Source organism: Squalius cephalus (assembly GCF_949319135.1).
Source record: "Squalius cephalus genome assembly, chromosome: 4".
In the NCBI taxonomy this organism is placed as follows: domain Eukaryota; kingdom Metazoa; phylum Chordata; class Actinopteri; order Cypriniformes; family Leuciscidae; genus Squalius; species Squalius cephalus.
The window spans coordinates 12,094,513-12,115,609 of record NC_137125.1 but is presented as its reverse complement, the minus strand read 5'-3'; the positions used below and the strand labels follow the sequence as shown (position 1 = coordinate 12,115,609).

Genomic DNA, 21,097 nt, shown 5'->3' with positions numbered 1-21,097 from the left:
TTCTATAAGATTTTGGTCACTTTTCCTGAGTTTCTGGCATTGAAGATGGATGTGGTGCTGTTGTAGTCTTTGCACACCACACTTTTTGACTACAACATCCAAAACATGTGCCATGACAAATATGAAGATGAGAACATGGAAAAAGTTTTTTTTTTTTTTTTTTTTTTTTTTAGAAATGTGTATAAATATATTTGAAATGTCATCTTTGTTTTCTTTTGAAATGAAGTTATAAATGCATCTTGGTGTGTGTTCTGTCTTTGTGTGTAGATTTGAATATAAATTTGAATTTTAGCTGGAAGAGACATAAATATGTTAAATATGTTTCATCATCAGATTAACAGATAACTATCATATAAACTTCGGACACAAATATAGTCAGTCTAGTTGGGTGAAGAACACTTCATGTAAACTCATTTCAGGTGAGTCCCTCCCTCTTTAAATGCTTGAATGAGAATGAAATGCTTTAGTGTTATTATCAATTAATCCATTTTTGCAGTTTTGTCTTCAAAAGCTGTTTGTGAGACTGTGTATGTTTCATGCTATTTAGAAGAAACATTGAAATCCTTAATTAAACTTTCTAAACATGTTTCTATCATCTAAATCCCTGATATTCATCATGAGAATGAACTATTAGCCTTTTCAAAACAAATATACTTTATCGTGTGTACTGAGGTGTGATTTATTTTAAGGCCATTAAAAAAAATCAAAGGGCTGTTCAATGTTGTAAGAGATAAAATAGAACTGAATTAAATTTGTTACTAGCTATTTTTTAGAAAAAAAAAATTCTTTCTTTTTTATCAATAAATTTAGGCTTGCAAAAGCAAGCGTGTAAGAGGCAAATGTGTAAATCTTCCAATCCAGAGTTGGTTGGCACTGTTTTCAGTCTGTTGAATATCTCTGGTGGGAAACCCAATCATGGGTATGGTTGGGTCAGCAATTAAAGGTGATTGTTATTATTATGATGCTGGTTATAGATTATGATAGTAATTCCCCCTGTCATTTTGGTAAAACTCTCCTCATCACAGCTAATTTTTGTTTTGTCTCTTAATTTATTTCAGAAAATCAATGCCTGATCTGGTTTGCTAAATAAATATTAAACACAGTGGACTATGAGATTCCACAATGGTGGTCACTGGTTTTAAAAGTAAGTATTTTTCTTTTCCTGTTTTCATTAATTCAAGAATAATTTTCTTAACAGAAATTGATGAGTATTTTATGTTCATTTATAGCTCAGCTCACATATTTTTTAATTATAATTTATAGTTTATTACAGTTGCATCTAATGTCATGCACTATCATTACTCTATCATCCTCAGCAAGCCAAACTTCAACTTTCTACATTAATTTATCAGTAGCATGTTTTCCAATTCCAGAAATGTTTTTTTTTTTTTTTTTTTTTTTTCTGAAACTGTAACTGCAAAACAAAACTTTTTTTCTCTTTTAACAAGCAAAAGCAAGTAAGAAGTTATATGGCACCACCTGTCTCTAAATGTATAGACAGTAGCAAGAAATGTCCTTGGGGGACTTTATATTAATAACATAAATTAAAATTGCACTTTTGTTGCAGTCGTAGCTCTAAGAGTTATATTCTAAATACATCTTATACTTATTCTTCCTATATTGATCCCCGAGGAGAAATTAAGGTGTAACAGCAGCAACAGAAAAACAAGACAAAACAAAAGACAAAAGTAGACAATACAGTCGATCAATTATCACAATAATCTGAATATCAATTACAAAAATACCATACAAAGACCTATTAACATAATAAACTCAAAAACACCTCTATTCACTTGATACCCCCATACAAACTCAATACTCGCAAATTACATATCATACCCAGGGTTTTTCCTGGGTCAAAATTGGTCTTCGGTGGTGGCTGACCGACATGGTCATCCACACACAGCAAAGAGCACCCTAGTACCCACATGATCCGCAAGCCCAATATTGACAATAAATGTTAAATTTAAAATAAATACAAAGAAACAGTTTGTGATTTTTTAGGTAATTTACTACACATTGTCATAGGCCTATACATACTGTGGATTATTAAGGCTAAATTTTACTAAACACTCTTGCTAAATGAGGTAAGCACACTTACTTTCTCATTTCAGATTAGGGGTGGGAATCTCTAGGCACCTCACGATTCGATTCGATTACGATTCAGAGGGTAACGATTATCGACTATTAAAGATTTTTTTTTTTTTTTTACTTACTTACTTGGTACTTTTAAAGCAAAGTATTTATGATGACCCATAACGAACTTACTTCCATCTTCCTATATTAATTTTATTAATAAAACAAATGGAAGTGATTTGAACATTGCAAAGAACTAACAGGAAAATAAATGTGTGCCTGTACTAGCAGCGTACTTGTTGTAAATTAATACAAACTTCAGCATATTCTGAATCTCTAGCATTTAATAATAGACTTCTAACCAACATCCTCTTGTTATTTCCAATGAGCAATATAGGCTAATCCTTCAGACAAAAAAACATTTTGCTGTAGCAAAATCACAAACAGTTTTTGTTCAAAAATCTAGAATTATGTACCAGCAGCTCTCATATAATGCTTGTGGACTTATGCATATTCTGAATAATTAGTAACACACAAAGCCGCTCTTATTCACAACTAAATAATAAAGAGTTATGACTTGAAAGGTTTGCTGTATACCACAATCAAAAACAGCTTATACAAAAAAAGTGAATGAACATCTGCAGAGAGCACAGTCAAAATGTAACTTTTTTGTGACTGGCATTGCACATATTGCAGGGCAGTACAACGTACGTATAACAGATCGGTTTACAGTATATTGATGTGAAAACTAAATAGGCTACTGAAAGCTTTCATACAAAAAAATACTAAATAGGTAACAATGAAATTGCCAATTTTCCATACGCTAGCTTTTAATGAAGCTAGCGTTTCCATTCATTATAATGAATCGGCTCAAAGGAGTCATTAGGTCGCGAATCGGACTTTAGCGGACGTGTTGTGTGGGAATCCTGGCTGTTAGGACATCACAAAAGATTTGTCAACACACAAAAAAAACACACTTCCAACCCACTTTTTTTTTTTTTTTTTTTTTTTTTTGCGTTTATTTAAAGTTATGTCAGCTGCATGTGTGGAATGCTTGTCACAAGTTGTAAGAGAAGATAAGGCAACTTTTTTTTGACTGCAATTCACACCCAGCGCTAATTCAGCAAAAATATTCTCCGAATGCACCACGTGAAACATGGATTCGGTCTTCCGACCTTTAGGATCAGTTGATTTTGATGCGAGGGAGAGAGCAAAGACAGAACTGAAGACGGAGAGTGCCCGCGCGGGGGTGGGGCGATGTGATCGTTCTCTCCGTCACTCCGTCAGTAGCCTGCTTCACTCACAAAACCCAATTACAGATAAAATAAGACTTTGGCGGGACAAAAAAATCGTTTTGGCGGCCGCCAAAAAAATTTCAATGTAGGAAAAACCCTGATACCATCAAACAATGCAATGCAATTTTTATAAAGTGATGAAAATGTCCTGGTTTTCATTATTTTTCATTGGGCCATTAAATTGACCAGCACTAGGGCAATCTACACCTGCGGTGCTGCATGTGAGGCTGCCGTGTGGGCGGCTCTCTTTACACTCACAACGAACGAGCAGACAGCCATCCGAGCACTTCGGCCTGCAACATGCCGAAGAGCAAATGCACATTTACCAATGACTTACAGAGGAAATTCCCCTCTTAAAGCTAAACTTAAAAAAAAAAAAAAAGTATTCTATTGTTGCGGGCCAAACATTGAATGGAAAGGATTTATTACTTTATGTATTAAAGTACAATTACATAGTTGCAAGGTTGTGAATGCATTTGTCAAGTATTTTTTGATGCATTCACCTCTTAACCACGCCTCCCCAAACCATGTCCCCGCCCATCAACCACGCCCCCATCCTCTTTTTTGAAAACTAATATATGGTCACCCAACCTTAGTCCCGATGGTTCTCAAACTGGGGTATGCGTGCCCCTGGGGGTTCACAGGGTGATGGGAGACGCGAACAAAATGCTGAGTTTTGCTGTTCATTAAATTCTACTCCACCTTAAAATAACATTAAAACTGAGCATGTATTTTGAGCAGGTAAAATGCTGTAAATACATGACATCAAATGAAATTACCTCATCTTTCGCAGCCAAAACTCACTGCATCCACACAATCAAGCAAATCCTGTTACATGACTGCCATTCTCGACAATTTATAAAAGTGCAATTTAGCACTTACTAGCATGAAGAACAAATACTGTATGGACACAGACTATGCACAGAGATCGATTTACGATTTAAAATCTCTTCAGTACAAAAACATACTCTGTGTGAGTTCTTGTTTTTAATGTTGATCATATATTATACGAGCAAGAATACAATGTTCCCCGAATATCCACATGATTATGTGACTGATTTTATACAACAGTTCAACAAACGAAAGGGTATTATTAAGTGATGTTAATTTTAAACACAGTATTGTCAGTATTTTTGCTCCATTTTGCAACAAAATAATAGTTCCAAATTCCAACAAAAGCCACAGCAGAAATGCAGCACACAGTAGTGAACGAATCTGCGGCTTAGAACGAATCGTGAGACTCAATTATTCAATGACCCATTCATAAATACAGCCATGCTTTGTTACTGAATGAATGAATGACTTTGTTACGAACTGCTCCGAGACACGAAGGTTGAGATCCAAATGCAGCTTTAATTAAGGGGCAATCCAGACACGTAATCCAATATACAGGCAATAGACCCATGGAGCGGAAGAGGACCTGGAGACTGCGGCAAGACGGGAGGCCAGGGCGGAGCAGGCAGTGCAGGCGACCAGGGAGGAGCAGGCGGCCAAGGAGGAGACGGTTCGGCGGCGGCCATCTTGTCCGGAGACACTGGCTTGGCGGCGGCCATCCTGTCCGGAGACACTGGTTCGGCAGACGTGACGTGAACAGTCTCTGGATCGGCAGACGTGACGTGAACAGTCTCTGGTTCGGCAGACGTGACGTGAACAGTCTCTGTATCGGCAGGCGTGACGTGAACAGTCTCTGGATCGGCAGACGTGACGTGAACAGTCTCTGGATCGGCAGGCGTGACGTGAACAGTCTCTGGATCGGCAGGCGTGACGTGAACAGTCTCTGGATCGGCAGGCGTGACGTGAACAGTCTCTGGATCGGCAGGCGTGACGTGAACAGTCTCTGGATCGGCAGGCGTGACGTGAACAGTCTCTGGATCGGCAGGCGTGACGTGAACAGTCTCTGGATCGGCAGGCGTGACGTGAACAGTCTCTGGATCGGCAGACGTGACGTGAACAGTCTCTGGATCGGCAGGCGTGACGTGAACAGTCTCTGGATCGGCAGGCGTGACGTGAACAGTCTCTGGATCGGCAGGCGTGACGTGAACAGTCTCTGGATCGGCAGGCGTGACGTGAACAGTCTCTGGATCGGCGGTCGTGACGGGACTAGACTCTGGAATGGTGGGTATAGCGTGGCTTTTGTGTTCTTCCTCAACATCCACAGTAAAAGCAGAGCCACTCAGTCACAATGCAAGTTTGATATATAAACTGAGGGACCAATTAGGGTTCTGCAATGGCATGACTGAACTGAGTGGCTCAGATAGAGATCAGAAGGAGACAAATGAGATGTCAAAAAGAGAAAAAGAATGTCAAAAGAAAGTCTGTCTATTTTAAAGTTTAGGCTATATGTAGTGTATATAATGAGTTGCATTTGTGGGTGTTATTATAGTACAATATTTAACACCTCACCCCGGACCTCACTAATTTTCAAACCCTGGTTATGGCCTTGCTTGAGACAGAGTCATAAATCCTCGCCAACAGAGGAATTTACCTGCTTGGAAATTCCATCCTTCTCATTGGTCAAGCAAACCCGGAGAGGTGGGACTTTTCTCAGGCTTTATTAGAGCCAAATTCACAGTGATCCTCTCTCTTCTTCTTCTGGCCTTCACTGCTGCTTCTTTGAGTTGATGTCTGTGGGGACCCCCACTGGGGCCCATGGGCCCTGGCAGGCCGTGACCACAGCCCTCTATGCCTTCACTCTCCCAACACAGTCAGACTGTATTTTCTTCAATCCAACTCAGAAGAAAACTGCAACTTAACCATCACTGAATGGACAACCATCAACTCTTCCGACTTCCCCCCCTTCTCCTGGTTGCTCTGCGTGGCCTCTCAGGCCTCGCAAACATTTTAAATTAAAACTTAAAATTGACAAAGACAGCCGACTCTCATAAAATCTTGCATGTCACAAAGAACTTGTTTTTCCGCCTCCACGAAAGAGTTGTTCATTATGTCCTTGTTGAGGTAAATTGTAGTTTTCCTTGCTTTACCCCAGTCTTACAGTAAAAAGATGACTGTGAAAAATAGTAGTATTTAATTAAATACACTCATGGTGAGATTACTATATTTTCATGTCAATCTGTGTTCATTTTGACCACGAACCATGCGCTGTCACTTTAATTCAGCGTTTGCAGCACAGCAAAAATAGACTCGGTGCGGAAATGATTGCTGCACTGCTGTATACGCACCACTCCTGGAACGTATCGCCGGACCGCATCCGCGTGCAATGTGAAAGCTCTAACCTGTTAACATGGGAACGGAAAATTTTCTGTTCTGTTCTGACATGATGCACTTTTTCTGAGCGTGTACACCCGAAGCGTGCACGCACTGTCAAACAGCTCCAAACTGGATTTTTGTTGAGTCAGACCCATCTGCTAGCGATGGGGGGCCGAGACTGAGAGAGCTACATGGAGCTACATGGAAAAATATGCACAAAACAAGCCACTTTGAAATTTTGCTGTTTTCACAAATACAAAAGTTGGATGACCCTCCCCTCAACAAAGAATAAAAAGACATGACCCTCCCCTATTTTCCTCCAGTGGTCCATTCCATAAATACTGAACGGTCCCTAACCATAATACTTGGCTGTTACGTAACTGCAACATAATTTGATGACCAAACTTTCGTTGTGGAAATGTAACCGGTTACATTGTCACAACCGGAAAAGTAATTTTCCTGGATTCGTTGCTACAACATAATTTTGTGATGTTGTCAGCAAGTAATTGCAACATCGTCGATCAGTAGTTTTGTGTTAGGGTTGTAATCAGTTGGTATTTTTTTTTTTTCTGTGGGCGGACATAAGCTTAATAAGCTTAACCTAAGTTATGTCCTCATTTGCCCAAACTAATTAGTATGGCTCCAGAAATTTACAAAACTGTTAGAACCTACATTGATTGTTTGAAACTTAAGTGTCTAAAAGATCTCCTTTGAAAAACAATTCATATTTGTGTGTATTGTGAAAGAATTCTAAGTATAACAGCAGAAAAACATTAGACGGTTTAATATTTGTCTTTTTTTTCATGACAGGTGTTGAATGGTCAATGTTGACTGTCATCTCTTTAATCCTCTGTAAGTGTAAGCCAGTAGTGTTTTCTACAAATGTGTGTTGACCCTGTGAACCATATTACCTTTTTGTTTTTTTAAATAATTAGTTACATTAATTTCTTTGTACTTGGTCATTGTAAAAGCTCTACTTCGTTGTCTATATAAGGATGCAATTTAACAGAACCTGTTAATCTAATTTCAAAAATGCATTCCAAATTCATATTCAAATTCAATGTAAGTGCATCACCGAGAGTATAAATAGACACCTGAAACAATTGTCACCAGATTAAAAAAACAAACAAAAAAACAGCGTTAACTCAAAATGTGTTTCAAATTAAATTAAATGTGCTAAACATGTATGAAAATCACCTGTTTTGGTATTTGTGTTTACTTTGATCACATCTTTCTCATTCTCAGGTATAATACCCACCACTGCCGCTGAATCAAGAGCAGCAGTTCGTTCAGTTGTGGACTGTGATCTTGATAATGACACGTACATCTGCACCGGTGCTCAGTACCGAATGCACTGCAACACAAGAATGCATCGTTTCTCCTACCAGAGATACCAATACCAAAACCAATACCAGTGCATGAGTAATAACTGTATCTGTGTTGGTAATAATGACACCTGTGCATGCTACTATAATACTTCATCCTGCTTCTGTGAGAATATTAGCAATAACATCACTATCCCTGCAGCAGTTCGTCCAGTCTATGACTGTGGGCTTTATAACAACACGTATATCTGCACTGGTGCTCAGTACCGCATGCACTGTAACACAAGTGTGCATGATTTCCATTACAGTATCAACCATTACCATTGTCTAAATAATAACTGTAGCTGCATTGGTAATAAGGACACTTGTACCTGCTCTACTAGCACTCTGTCCTCCTGCTTCTGTAGAAATTACAACAATAGCATCACTATCCCTGCAGCAGTTAGACCAGTCTACGACTGTGGTCTTTATAATGACACGTACATCTGCACTGGTGCTCAGTACCGCATGTACTGCAACACAAGAATGCATAGTTTCAACTACCAGAGATATAGATACCCAAACCAATACCAGTACAAATGCTGGAGCAATAACTGTGACTGTGTTGGTTATAAGGACACCTGTACCTGCTCTCGTAGCACTCTGTCCTCCTGCTTCTGTGAGACTAACAGCAATAGCATCACTATCCCTATCCCTATCCCTACATCAGTTAGTCCAGTCACAGACCCTGACTGTGTGCTACAACACAACACGTACATCTGCACTGGTTCTCAGTACCGCATGCACTGCAACACACAAATGCATGACTTCTCCTACCAAAAATATCAGAGTCAGTACCTGTACCAGTGTGTGAACAATGACTGTGACTGTGTTGGTGATAAGGACAGCTGTACCTGCTCTAGTAGCACTCTGTCCTCCTGCTTCTGTGAGACTTATGGCAATGTCATTGCTCTCACTACAGCAGTTAGTCCCGTCTATAACTGTGGGCTTTATAGCAACACATACATCTGCACTGGTGCTCAGTACCGCATGCACTGCAACACAAGTGTACACGACTTCCATTACAGTATCAACCATTACCATTGTTTAAATAATAACTGTAGCTGCATTGGTAATAAGGACAATTGTACTTGCACTAGTAGCAGGTTGTCCTCCTGCTTCTGTACAAATAACAACAATAGCATCACTATCCCTGCAGCAGTTCGTCCAGTCTATGACTGTGGGCTTTATAATGAGATGTACATCTGCACTGGTGCTCAGTACCGCATGTACTGCAACACAAGAATGCATTATTTTGACAACTGGAAATATCAGAACCAAGACCAATACCTGTGCATGAGTAATAACTGTTTCTGTGTTGGTAATAAGGACACCTGTACCTGCTACAGTAGCACTCTGTCCTCCTGCTTCTGTGAGACTTATGGTAATATCACTGCTCTCAATAGAGCAGTTAGTCCAGCTTTTGGCTGTGTGTTTTATAATGACACGTACATCTGCACTGGTGCTCAGTACCACATGTATTGCAATACAAGAATGCATGATTTCTATTACTGGAAATATCAGTACCAAAACCATTACCTGTGCTGGAGTAATGACTGTATCTGTTTTGGTAATAAGGACACCTGTACATGCTACAGTAGCACTTTGTCTTCCTGCTTCTGTGAGATTTACAACAATAACATCACTATCCCTACATCAGTTAGTCCATTGAGACTCTCTCAATGTGTGTTTTTAAATGGTAAGTACATCTGCACTGGTGCTCAGTACCGCATGCACTGCAACACAAGAATGCATTATTTTTACTACCTATATCAGAATCAAAACCAATACCAGTACGAATGCTGGAGTAATAACTGTAACTGTGTTGGTAATAAGGACACCTGTACCTGCTCTCGTAGCACTCTGTCCTCCTGCTTCTGTGAGACTAACAGCAATTACATTGCTCTCACGACAGCAGTTAAACCAGTCTATGACTGTGGGCTTTATAACGACACGTATATCTGCACTGGTGCAAAGTACCACATGTACTGCAACACAAGTGTGCATGATTTCCATTACTATAAATACCATTACCACTGTTATAGTGATAACTGTGAATGTGTTGGTAATAAGGACACCTGTATGTGCTACTATAAGATGTCATCCTCCTGCTTCTGTACAAATACCAACAATAACATCACTATCCCTGCAGCAGTTAGTGCAGTCTATAACTGTGGGCTTTATAACGACACGTACATCTGTACTGGTGCTCAGTACCGCATGTACTGCAACACAAGAATGCACAGTTTCCATTACAGTATCAACCATTACCATTGTTTAAATAATAACTGTAACTGTGTTGGTAATAAGGACACCTGTACTTGCTCTAGTAGCACTCTGTCCTCCTGCTTCTGTGAGACTAACAGCAATTACATTGCTCTCACGACAGCAGTTAAACCAGTCTATGACTGTGGGCTTTATAACGACACGTATATCTGCACTGGTGCAAAGTACCACATGTACTGCAACACAAGTGTGCATGATTTCCATTACTATAAATACCATTACCACTGTTATAGTGATAACTGTGACTGTGTTGGTAATAAAGACACCTGTATGTGCAACTATAATATGTCATCCTCCTGCTTCTGTACAAATACCAACAATAACATCACTATCCCTGCAGCAGTTAGTGCAGTCTATAACTGTGGGCTTTATAACGACACATACATCTGCACTGGTGCTCGGTACCGCATGTACTGCAACACAAGAATGCACAGTTTCCATTATGGTATCAACCATTACCATTGTTTAAATAATAACTGTGACTGCATTGGTAATAAGGACACCTGTACATGCTACAGTGGCATTCTGTCCTCCTGCTTCTGTGAGACTAATATCTACACTCAAACCACACTCAGCCCAACTACTATAGGTAAGCATGTTTCTAGACTGAAATGTGATGTTTAATTTTACTGTATTCATGTTATAATGATGAGTTTCCTCACTACAGGTCTGGATAACATGCTGGTTCAATGCAGGGTAAGCTGAATATTTAAATTTACATAGTGCACAGAGTCTTTGAGTTTAATTCATAAAGCTCAATTGTGATTTCAGAGTCAGAACTCTACAGGATGTTTTCAAAATCTTCTTGTCCAGATAGAGAACATTATATATCAAGAGCTTTCTTTGGATGTAAGTCTTTAAAAAAATTATACACTAATCAAATCTATGTCAGTTACATAATGATTGACATTTCTCTTATCGCCTCTCAATATTTACATGTAAAATAACTGTATTTACTCTGATCAAAAAATTAGACTGTGACCAACCTTTTGACTATGACCTTCATCGCTTCAGAGATGATTTTAGAGTCATCATCATCAGTCAGCCCAACTGAACTAGCCTCCTATGGAAACCATGTGTTAAAAATTAGCGAGAAACTCATATCTACATTGGTGAAGCCAACAGACACGAGTGCCGATGTCAGTTTTACTCTTGACACTGTAGGTAAGTGAGACATGAGGTTTTATTAAAAATAAAGTTCGGGAGGAGCATCCCTCCACCACCTAATCTCCTCACTTCTAACTATTCCTGTCCCAACCCTCGGACAGCACACCAAATACACATTACCTTTTTTAACTATCACCTTTTTTAGTAACTATATAACAGAGAGCAGAAAACACTGCCTGTATCTTTTGTTGCTAGTGTCAAAGGTCAGATGAATTTTGGTGCAAATTCATCTGTTTTTTTGGTAGAAATGTCTTGGAAAAAAGAAAAGAAACCAATAAACACAGGTTCACTTACAGTGAAGTTCATGGTCTGTGGTGACCACATTGTGTTTTGTGAATATATTGCCTAAAAACAATTAATTATCCATCAATAAAACAGAAAGTCTGTGCAGCTTATAGTATTAATCAATTACAGGGTTTGATTTTAAGGACATTTTAGCTTAAACAATCACAGATGAATAACCAACAATAGTAAATAGTCATTACATTTGTTTGTCACTGTCTGTAAATTGGACTTTCATAAAAAAGATAAATATTCCAAATAAATTAGTATAGTCTATAACTGCCTGTTTGTTTATAATCAGAGGGACACGTCTTCATGGTTGGACCAAATGCAATCTTAGATAAAATCCCTCGACTTGACACAAGAAGTTCTTCTGTGGACATCGATCTCATTGGGATTGCCAAGAACAACAGAGAAGGTATGTGATACATATAAAACTTGTAGAAAGAGAAGTAATACCATCACCACTAAAACTCATTTACTTACTTTTTAAATTGTTGTTGTTTTAACACAGATTTAAATGCATGCTTCTGTTTCTATCACACAGGATCAGCTGCTGTGGCCTTCATGAGTTATAACACAATGGAGAATCTGCTTAAGCCCGACTTCTTCAACACACCAAATGACACGGTTAAAACCATGATGTCCACTGTGATCTCAGTTACTCTTCCCAAAACCACCAACACTAAACTCACCAAACCAGTCAACTTCACCCTCAAACACATCAGAGTGAGAGACTGAAATGTGTTTTTGTCCAACCTGAGATCTGATGAACATCTGAAGACATCTAATATTCACATGTTGTAATATTTTCTGCATGTTGTTTCTTCTTTTTGCAGGAGTTTGACCCCAGCGGTTCCCTATCCTGTGTGTACTGGAATATCAGCGAGTGGATTGTAGATGGTTGTTCTGTTTTAAAGACTAACAGCAGCTACACTGTGTGTTCCTGTGTTCATCTGTCGACATTCGCTCTCATGCAAACCAGCCGCCCATCTGAGGTATGAAAGACAAGTTAAACCAGTGGATGGTCAACATTTATAGTGACCATTCAAGAACAGCACAGATATGGCAATCATTTACTCTGACTTGTTTTCTCAGAGCGATTCAACGCTGGACCTGTTGATTTTGGTGTGTGTGATCGTGGGGCTGGTGTTCCTCAGTTCGGCCCTGTTGACCTTTGCCCTTTGTCGGTGGACTCGTATGTGTGATTGGATAGTGGGTCACTCTGGTGTCAGGCGGGTTCCTGAAGGCTATGTCAGGGAACTGTGAGTTGTTTTATTTTTTTATTATTTGTTTAAAAGGAGATAAAACAGCTCAGGCTTTTGTGACAATTCTGCTATCTGATAAAAATACAATGTCACACTCAAGATTAAAAAGGTCAAACAGTCAATACCTGAAATACTATTTCAACACGGGCTCAGTTTGTGGTTCTTGGTTGCTCCTGGATTCTGGGTTTCTGGGTTTCTTCACTAATGGCAGTAAGGAGCTGGAGGTCTTCTTCAGTCACATACACACTGTAAAGTTTCAGGAGTGACAACCGCATTTAAATGCGGGATTGAGTCCTGTTAATTATCATTCAATGTTTGTACGGAACACATGACTCTCTCTCGAAAGTGTGATGATTGACTATGTGGTAACTCTAGCAACGTTCTGGCATCTTCATGTGTTTAGTATCCACTATTCAGAACAAAGTAATATTACAGTGACAAAAGTCTCATTGTGTTCAGTTATTTTAACTAAAGCACAGTCAGCGGAGGCATCGTGTTTTGTTTATGCTTAAGGCTGCTTCACAAAGCGCGCTCTTGCAGTCTTGCCATGTCCACTTAAGGTGAGACACGGCAGGCAAAAACATTGATTTTTCATGCAGTGGTCAGTTTTGAGATTTTGGGCTAGTTTACTCCTTCAATATGTGTTATTTCAAGCTGCTATAAAGAAAATGTTAAAAATATACATTAATATGTTTATTTTATTACATTTTGTTTACTTGCGGCAGTGAGTTTCTCCCGAATTTACCAAGAAGTTAGCATTCCAACACGACATGCTGAGCTCCGTCTGTTTACTGAAGTCTGTCATGACCGGTATCCTTGTAAAGCTCTGAGTCTTCTGCACAACGCTATGTAACCCAAATATGGGCATTTCCTTTCTATCAGTAACCAATTGTGAATGTCCAAAGGGGGATGTAAAGCTAACGACGATTTCTCATTTAGAGCTATTTAAATCTTTAATGGACTTTTTCTCAAAATTAGTTTTTTTATCATTCTCCAGTACATACATCTCAGCCTATGTAGCACCTATGTACACCAAACTTTCCAGTTATACACTTAGCAGTATCCTGAAGATATTTTCAGAGGGATTTGTTAATAAATCATTCCTGGCCTGATTTATGTGACATTTTAATAAAAAAAATATGGCGAAAATCTATTTTTTTAAGGCTGTGGACAGTTTATTTTGATTTCCTAGGTAATGACAGCATATATCCTGAAATCCCTCTGATTTTTTTTTTTTCATCTTGTGTGTAAACAAAATGAAAAAATAATTTTGCACCTGGCTTTATCATATGTTCAGATCTATCTACCGAAAATATATGCAAAATCATGCATATTTAATGAGATAATGCCTGTACATGGCCTTCCTGATCTTGAACTGCCAGCAGGGAACCTTCATCTTCCTTATCAACTGTATTCTCAATAATGAAGTAAGACCACTGATGTAATGAAAAATGAAAAACCACTGTATAATGACTGGATTGTGCATTGCGTTCTTAAGTGCCATCAGGCGGTGAAGCCACCAGAAGTGTTTGAGTGGCTATATTACTATTCCCTACCAACAAAGGGCATCATTAAATGACAGCCAAAGCACTAACCTAAAATCACCCGATTTGCACCGTATCAGTCGCACGATATATGTGTGTAAATTAATTGTTACTTCAGATGTTATCTGTAATGTTTATGGTCTTTTCCGATAGGATAAGTCATATATTGAAATCGTTACATTGAGTGTGTCTGCTCCACACTGCCAACACAGGTAACTGACATAACACAAAATATATTTCTTTATGTATGTAATTATGCAGGAATTATTAAGCATGAACATATGTGGGCTTATTTGCATGAAAATGAATTCAAATATACAATACATTTTATTAAATAATATTAAATATACAAGCCTCTGTTACTATATTGCACTATATTGTATTAATATTCAAAGTCTTCCATGCATCATCTCAGAAATAAAGCCGTCATCATTATTTATCTGAGTTATGATGCGTGTATTCTATTTCCTGATTGAGCAAAAGCTATTTCAGACTTTTCAAGACTGCAAATTCTATGCCATTTTACTAGAATTAGTTTCCATATGAGTAAAGTGTTATGTAAATGTTGTTTGTAAGGGAAACAAGCCAATTTTGCTCAAAGGGAATTATTAATTAACTTGTAGGGAATTTTGAAAGAATCACTACTTTTTTTTTCAGCAGTAATATATGCACTTTATGAGACATGACCAGAATGAACCATCAATCATTAATTTAACCCTTCTATTGTTGCTTAGAAGGGTTAGGGTTGTGGTTTTGAAGGGTTGTGCCATCTCCAGAGCAATCCGTCTTGTTAAACTTCATAACTTGCAAGTGTTTGTTGTTTTGAAGCTGTGGATTTCGTTGGTTAGCTCAGACTGTATAGCATCCAATTTATTTATGCTCCTAGATTGTTGATTTGGAATTTGAGTGGAATTCTGCTTCTTGATAAGTTTGAAGGAGTCGGTCTTATTCGCTATCAGCTACTACGTTGAATTAATTAATAATCTAACCAACATTTAAATCATTAACTGCTTCAAAATTCATTATGTTAATGAAATCATGTGCAGTTAGCATACTTTACAAATAAAAGCAACACTACAACAAAACTGTACAATGCTTTCCCATTTGTAATACATATATGTCACGGTGTGGTGTAGACTGAAGAAGACAAGAAGGCAAAAAGACTCCAATACAAACTTTTACTAAATAGAAATTCCAACAGGTACAGGCAGGCAGGATACTCAAACACAAAGTACAACAGATAACGGACCAAGACTGACTGAACTGAAGGAACTTAAATACTAACACAGATGAACACTGATTAACTGAACACAGGTGATGTAGATGATGATGATGAACTAGACACAGGTGATACAACTGAACTAATAATGACAGTGAAGAAGACACGTGACATGATGACAGGCAGACAAGTCCAATGAAAACAAATTAAACAGAACACAACTGACACAACATATGATGATGTACTAGGGAATACTAAGGATGGCTGACGCGAAACAGTCGTTCCGAAGCTTTGCGAGATCCCGAAGCCCAGAGGGGTATTGCACAAAAGTAGAATTAAGAAAGCCAGGATAACAGAACAGTCGCGGCTTGACCTAGTTTAATCAGTGCATCCTGGCTTAATCCGTTGCACGTTTGCTGAGCCAGGATGAGAACGCGCGGATATGTCAAGCCGGGTGTATATAGTTTGGATAAATGCGCGTTCACGGCATTCATAAAAAGATCACGAAATCGATCACAGAATCACCGATGCAAAAATGGAAAAAACCCGTGCGGCATACTTTTCGCCTAATGAGCAACAGCTTCTTATGGAAACGTATGAAGAAATGAAACATATAATATGTAAAAAAGGCAATACAGCTGCTGTAATAAAGCAAAGAGAGAATGCTTGGCAAACAATAGCGGACCGATTGAATGCATAAGTAGTCCAAATAACCAGTGCTCCACTGAAACCCTCATAATTACAATTCAAGGAGTTAGGCCCTTCTTGTCATTTTCAAAAATAATTGTATACTTTGCCTTAAATGTGACCAGTGGACATGCATTTAACATGTAGAATAATTGCAAACACCTACCCACTATGTGCATCTATTTGATCTATTTAGTTTCTTGTCAATTTTTATGTCAATAATCTGTTTAATCTTTTTACTCATCAATTTGTATGTAGGTTTTGTTTCTAATTGATTTGATAATCTATAATCAGATAATTTGCTCTATTTTTATCCATCTAATAGCCCCACATCATCACATAGCCTTCACCATACCTAGAGATTGGCATGGAGTACTTTCCATTAGATCATCTCTCAATGCAAATCATTAGGCTAACTGAAATAAAACCATGCCAATCTCTAGGTATGGTGAATGCTATGTGATGATGTGGGGCTATTTTAATTCCAAAGGCCAAGGGAACTTTATCAGGATGCATAGTATCCTGGATCCATGAAGTAACTGGCCTTTAAAAATAAAAATCTGCCTGCCTCTATGGGAATTTAACATAGGGGTGTCCAGACTTATGCACCCTGTATTTTAAGGAAGAACATTTATTTATTTACGATACATTATTCATTCACAAAGAAAATTGGTGTCCTTAAAGGTTGGATTTTTCCTAATGTTTTTAATTAAGGCATTAAGTTCAATTTCCAAAAGATGATTTTTTTTATTCCTCTTTTTTGTCAACTTTAGCATGGGTGTCTAAACTTATGCATAGCACTGTATCTCATCAACTGCAATAAAATATAATATATTGATATTTTTCTCATTCAACAGTACATTTCTACTCTATACTTGCATATATAGATAGGCTATACATAGTCTATATTCTATTTCTCATATTGTATTGTATAGTTCTTTTGCACTGTGTTGGTTGGCATTCATTGTAGACAGTAAAGTAATAAATGCTCAGGAAAATCTGCTTTCCTCACTGGGTGTATGACAATAAATGCTTTAAATCTCGAATAATATTCATCAAACCTCTGACATTGAAATGAACAGCAGTTTTCAGTAATAACTAAAATAACAGTACGCATACTTGGATGAATGACAGTATTTTAATGCAGGACCATGAAGTGACTAAAACACATTAATATCTAGTAGGATTTAGGGAGGAACTAGCTGATAAATCAGTAGGATTAATCTTAGCCTGGTTGTTAGCCTGCTCCGGAGCAGGCTAGCTGCAAAGTGTAAATCTCCATAGTAACTTAATATAGATTAATTTAGCCTCCCTTCATGCAACCGAGTCAGGGCTAAATTCAGCCAGGATAACTGGAAAATCCCAGCTTAATCCCTTATCTTGCTTTTGTGCAATACCCCCCTGATGTTTCGAAACACTGAGCCGAAGCGTGATTCAAAACACCCATGTCACGTGACTATGGCCAAACAAAGCCTCGAAGTGTTTCACTAGTGTTTCATCAGGTGTGGTCCGCCGAATCAGCGTTTGATTGACACGGTCGGGAACAGACCACACAATCGTATAAAAGTGAAATCAACGCATATTGACCTCGTGGGTTTTTGTGAGAGGAGTTTGATTTTGAGATAGCGGATTTTTGGTGATATAGTGACAGTGCGATTTGATTAGTTACAGGCTATTTAGGCTTACATTTAAATTTAACTGGAATTTAAATTAAACTGGAAAGAGATAGGAGTAATCTTTCCTCATTTGTATGTCCTAGCTAAAAAATATCTTTGCATGCCAGCAACAAGTGTCCCTTGTGAGAGGATTTTTTTCAAAGGCTGGAGAAATGATCTGTAAAAAAAGAAGTAGGCTAGTCCTTTCACAGCAGAGAAATTAATATTTTTGAATAAAAATCTCTAAAAAAGTGAGACATTGTGGCTTGATTTCTTTTATTAATATTCATTTTGCAGGACCAAAATAACATTATGCACAGTGAGGAGCCAATAGGTTACAAGCTTCACATATTAGAAAAATACAATAATAAAAAAACAACATTTTTTTAATGGCTCGTCACGGTTGTTTCAGATCAACACCTGCAAGTGACCACTAGGTGTCACCGTTGAGACGGGTGTCGGATTGATTCGAAGCCTCGACACAATATGGCCCATTTGGTTCAACTGTTTCATTGCTTCACGAAGCCTCGATCTGCCCATCACTAGGGAATACCAATGTTACGACGCGGTGGCTTCACTTTTTATGATTTCATGAGAAATTCAGTTCTCTGTATAGATCAGTGGTTCAGACATCACTCATTTTACCACAATATTCCATGAGAAGTCTGGATATGGAAGAAGAAGAGGTTCTGTTCTTATTTCAGCAATCTGTGTCTTTTAGAGAGAAATGTCAAAGGCAGTTGTTTTAATCTGTTTCTATTCTTGAACATTCTGTCATAGGAAAAAAAATGGAAGAGAGCCAAAACTATTCAAACACCATCTGTCAAAAAGATTCTAACAAACACAGAATGTTTGAATCTTCTGTTTGTCTGTCTGTCTGTCTTTCTGTCTGACTGCATAACAGTAGTCATCTTCAACTCTAAGCTTTTAAAACTACTTTAAACTTTTAGGCGTGGCTTTCTCAAAGCTTTCTTTTTTCTATTTTGTCCTCATTAATGATTTTAGCCATTTTTTAATCCTGATCCATAGGAAAATCATTTCACTGTCTCCAGAGGCAGTATATGGAAGGGAAAAAAGCATCAGTATTTATCAGCATTTACTGAAAATGCAAATATATTCTTTTAAAACACTTTTCTTACCTGTTTATTTGAAACCAATTCCATTGTGGTTCATGAGTTTCAGAGGTTAAATTGATGCCATGAAGTCACTCAACTCCCCTCGTCTCATTCTTGTCCAGGTCAGGCAGCGGTACTGGAAGTGCTTCAGATGTCTCTGCTGTGGACTCAAACCCAAAGACATCAAAAGTTACCCAAGAAAAACACTGCAACATCACGTTAAACCTTGAACCCGTGAACCAAAATATCTACACGAATGCATAAAGGATGGTCAAAATTTGAAATGAATGGTTAAAAAAAAAATAATAATTATGATTAATGATAAATAAATAATCAAGCATGAATGTGTGTAGTATGAATGCAAACTGATTGTTCTACATCCGCTGCCATTTTAGCATTATCATGTGAGTTATAGAGCGCGTTGTGTGATTACCATTCACAAATCTTCTCCCATATGGATAGTAAAATATTTATTGGATGTGAACTTCAAAATCTTGGCAGAAGCTGTAGGTCATCCAGGTACTTTTGTTTTTTGTCTAATGTTATACGAATACTGTGATTTCAAACATATTAATAATTTCACATACTTCTTTTTACCTACTATAGTAGTGAGATTCTTCAATTGGTGCTCTTCAACCGGGGTGACACACTGATCCGACATGAAGTGTCCGTTGTCATCTGTTGGTTCAGTGTGAATTGACCTACAGTCTCAGCTTCTTTCTGCAAATAATATTAAAACATTCAAGTTTCTTAATATTACAGCTGTTAAAACTAGTGATGTAAATTAAATAACTTTAAGCACTTAAGATTTTTTTGGGTGGAAGGCAAAGGTATGTTTACAGACTGACTCTTAATAGTTTTTGTTTATTTGATATAAAAGCTGAATATGGAATAAATGCTTGCAAAATACAAAAACAAAAAAGTACTTCATGCCTACATGGTAAATGGAAATCTTAAATGACTTTACATTGTATAGTCTTATATTGCATGTATCAGCTCAAATAATTAATGAAACTGTCAAACTTCAATTATATTTAACTGTAACTGTTATTTTTGATATATTTATAGTTATATTATATATTACATTTTTGTCAAGCTCAGAAAGCCTTCATTAGATGATCATTCCTCTGTGAAAACATGTTATACGAGTGTCTTCTTTTATAGCTGTTGATGTATTGATGTAAAGCTCATAAACTATTTTATTCAGTCTTTTTTAAAACTTTTTCTTGATGGAGGGTGAAAGCCATATTTTGACTAATTCCTCTGAATAATCAAACTTAAATATTTGTAAATAAAAATAAAAGGCTAAAAATTATTTCATGTGTGCATGGTGAAGGGATATAAATGAATTTACATTGAATGGAATCATGGTTAAGTTATGAAATTGTTAATCTTGCACAATTATATTTTGTTTGTCAAGCATAGAAAGCTGTTTCTTCTGCAAGGACCCATTCTACAGTATATTACTTTAAATATTCATATGCCTCTTACAAAATATGTAATTTTTGTTACAAAATATCTTAATAATAATAAAAAAAACAATAGTATAAAAACTGTGTTTTAAACATGTTTTTTCAGGTTCCACAAAATAACAAAGCTCCAGTGACTCCGATTTGAGAGGAATACCCTAGAAATATGAAATACTAAATCAAGCCATCTTGCAACATTAATAACCAGCTTGGTTTTTTTACAACAGAATTCAATAATCAGCGTTTGAGGGATAGATGAGACTTGAAATGTCCATCTTATTGAGGAAGTTAAGAAGGGAATGTTGGGATTAGTCATGACGGAAGGAACCCTTACGGAAAGAAAATATATTTCATATTTATGATCAATATTGATTGTTATTAAATGTTATTGTATAATTAATATATTGTATTGAATAATACATAAGGAATGTCCTCTTTTGATATATTTAATATATGTGACACT

General features: G+C 37.4%; 1 protein-coding gene across 1 annotated transcript; it reads left to right on the top strand.

Moving 5' to 3' along the window:
* The first annotated feature begins 359 nt into the window (after positions 1 to 359).
* On the top strand, positions 360 to 20,677 carry LOC307157314 (uncharacterized protein). The gene is made up of 12 exons (XM_079869181.1): positions 360 to 419; positions 1,059 to 1,144; positions 7,389 to 7,430; positions 7,824 to 10,817; positions 10,896 to 10,924; positions 11,000 to 11,077; positions 11,203 to 11,392; positions 11,979 to 12,095; positions 12,225 to 12,406; positions 12,517 to 12,675; positions 12,776 to 12,942; positions 19,288 to 20,677. Exons 2-12 carry the CDS (start codon positions 1,123 to 1,125, stop codon positions 19,427 to 19,429), a joined length of 4,122 nt encoding a protein of 1,373 aa, XP_079725307.1. The 5' UTR covers positions 360 to 419; positions 1,059 to 1,122; the 3' UTR covers positions 19,430 to 20,677.
* Positions 20,678 to 21,097: the final 420 nt, after the last annotated feature.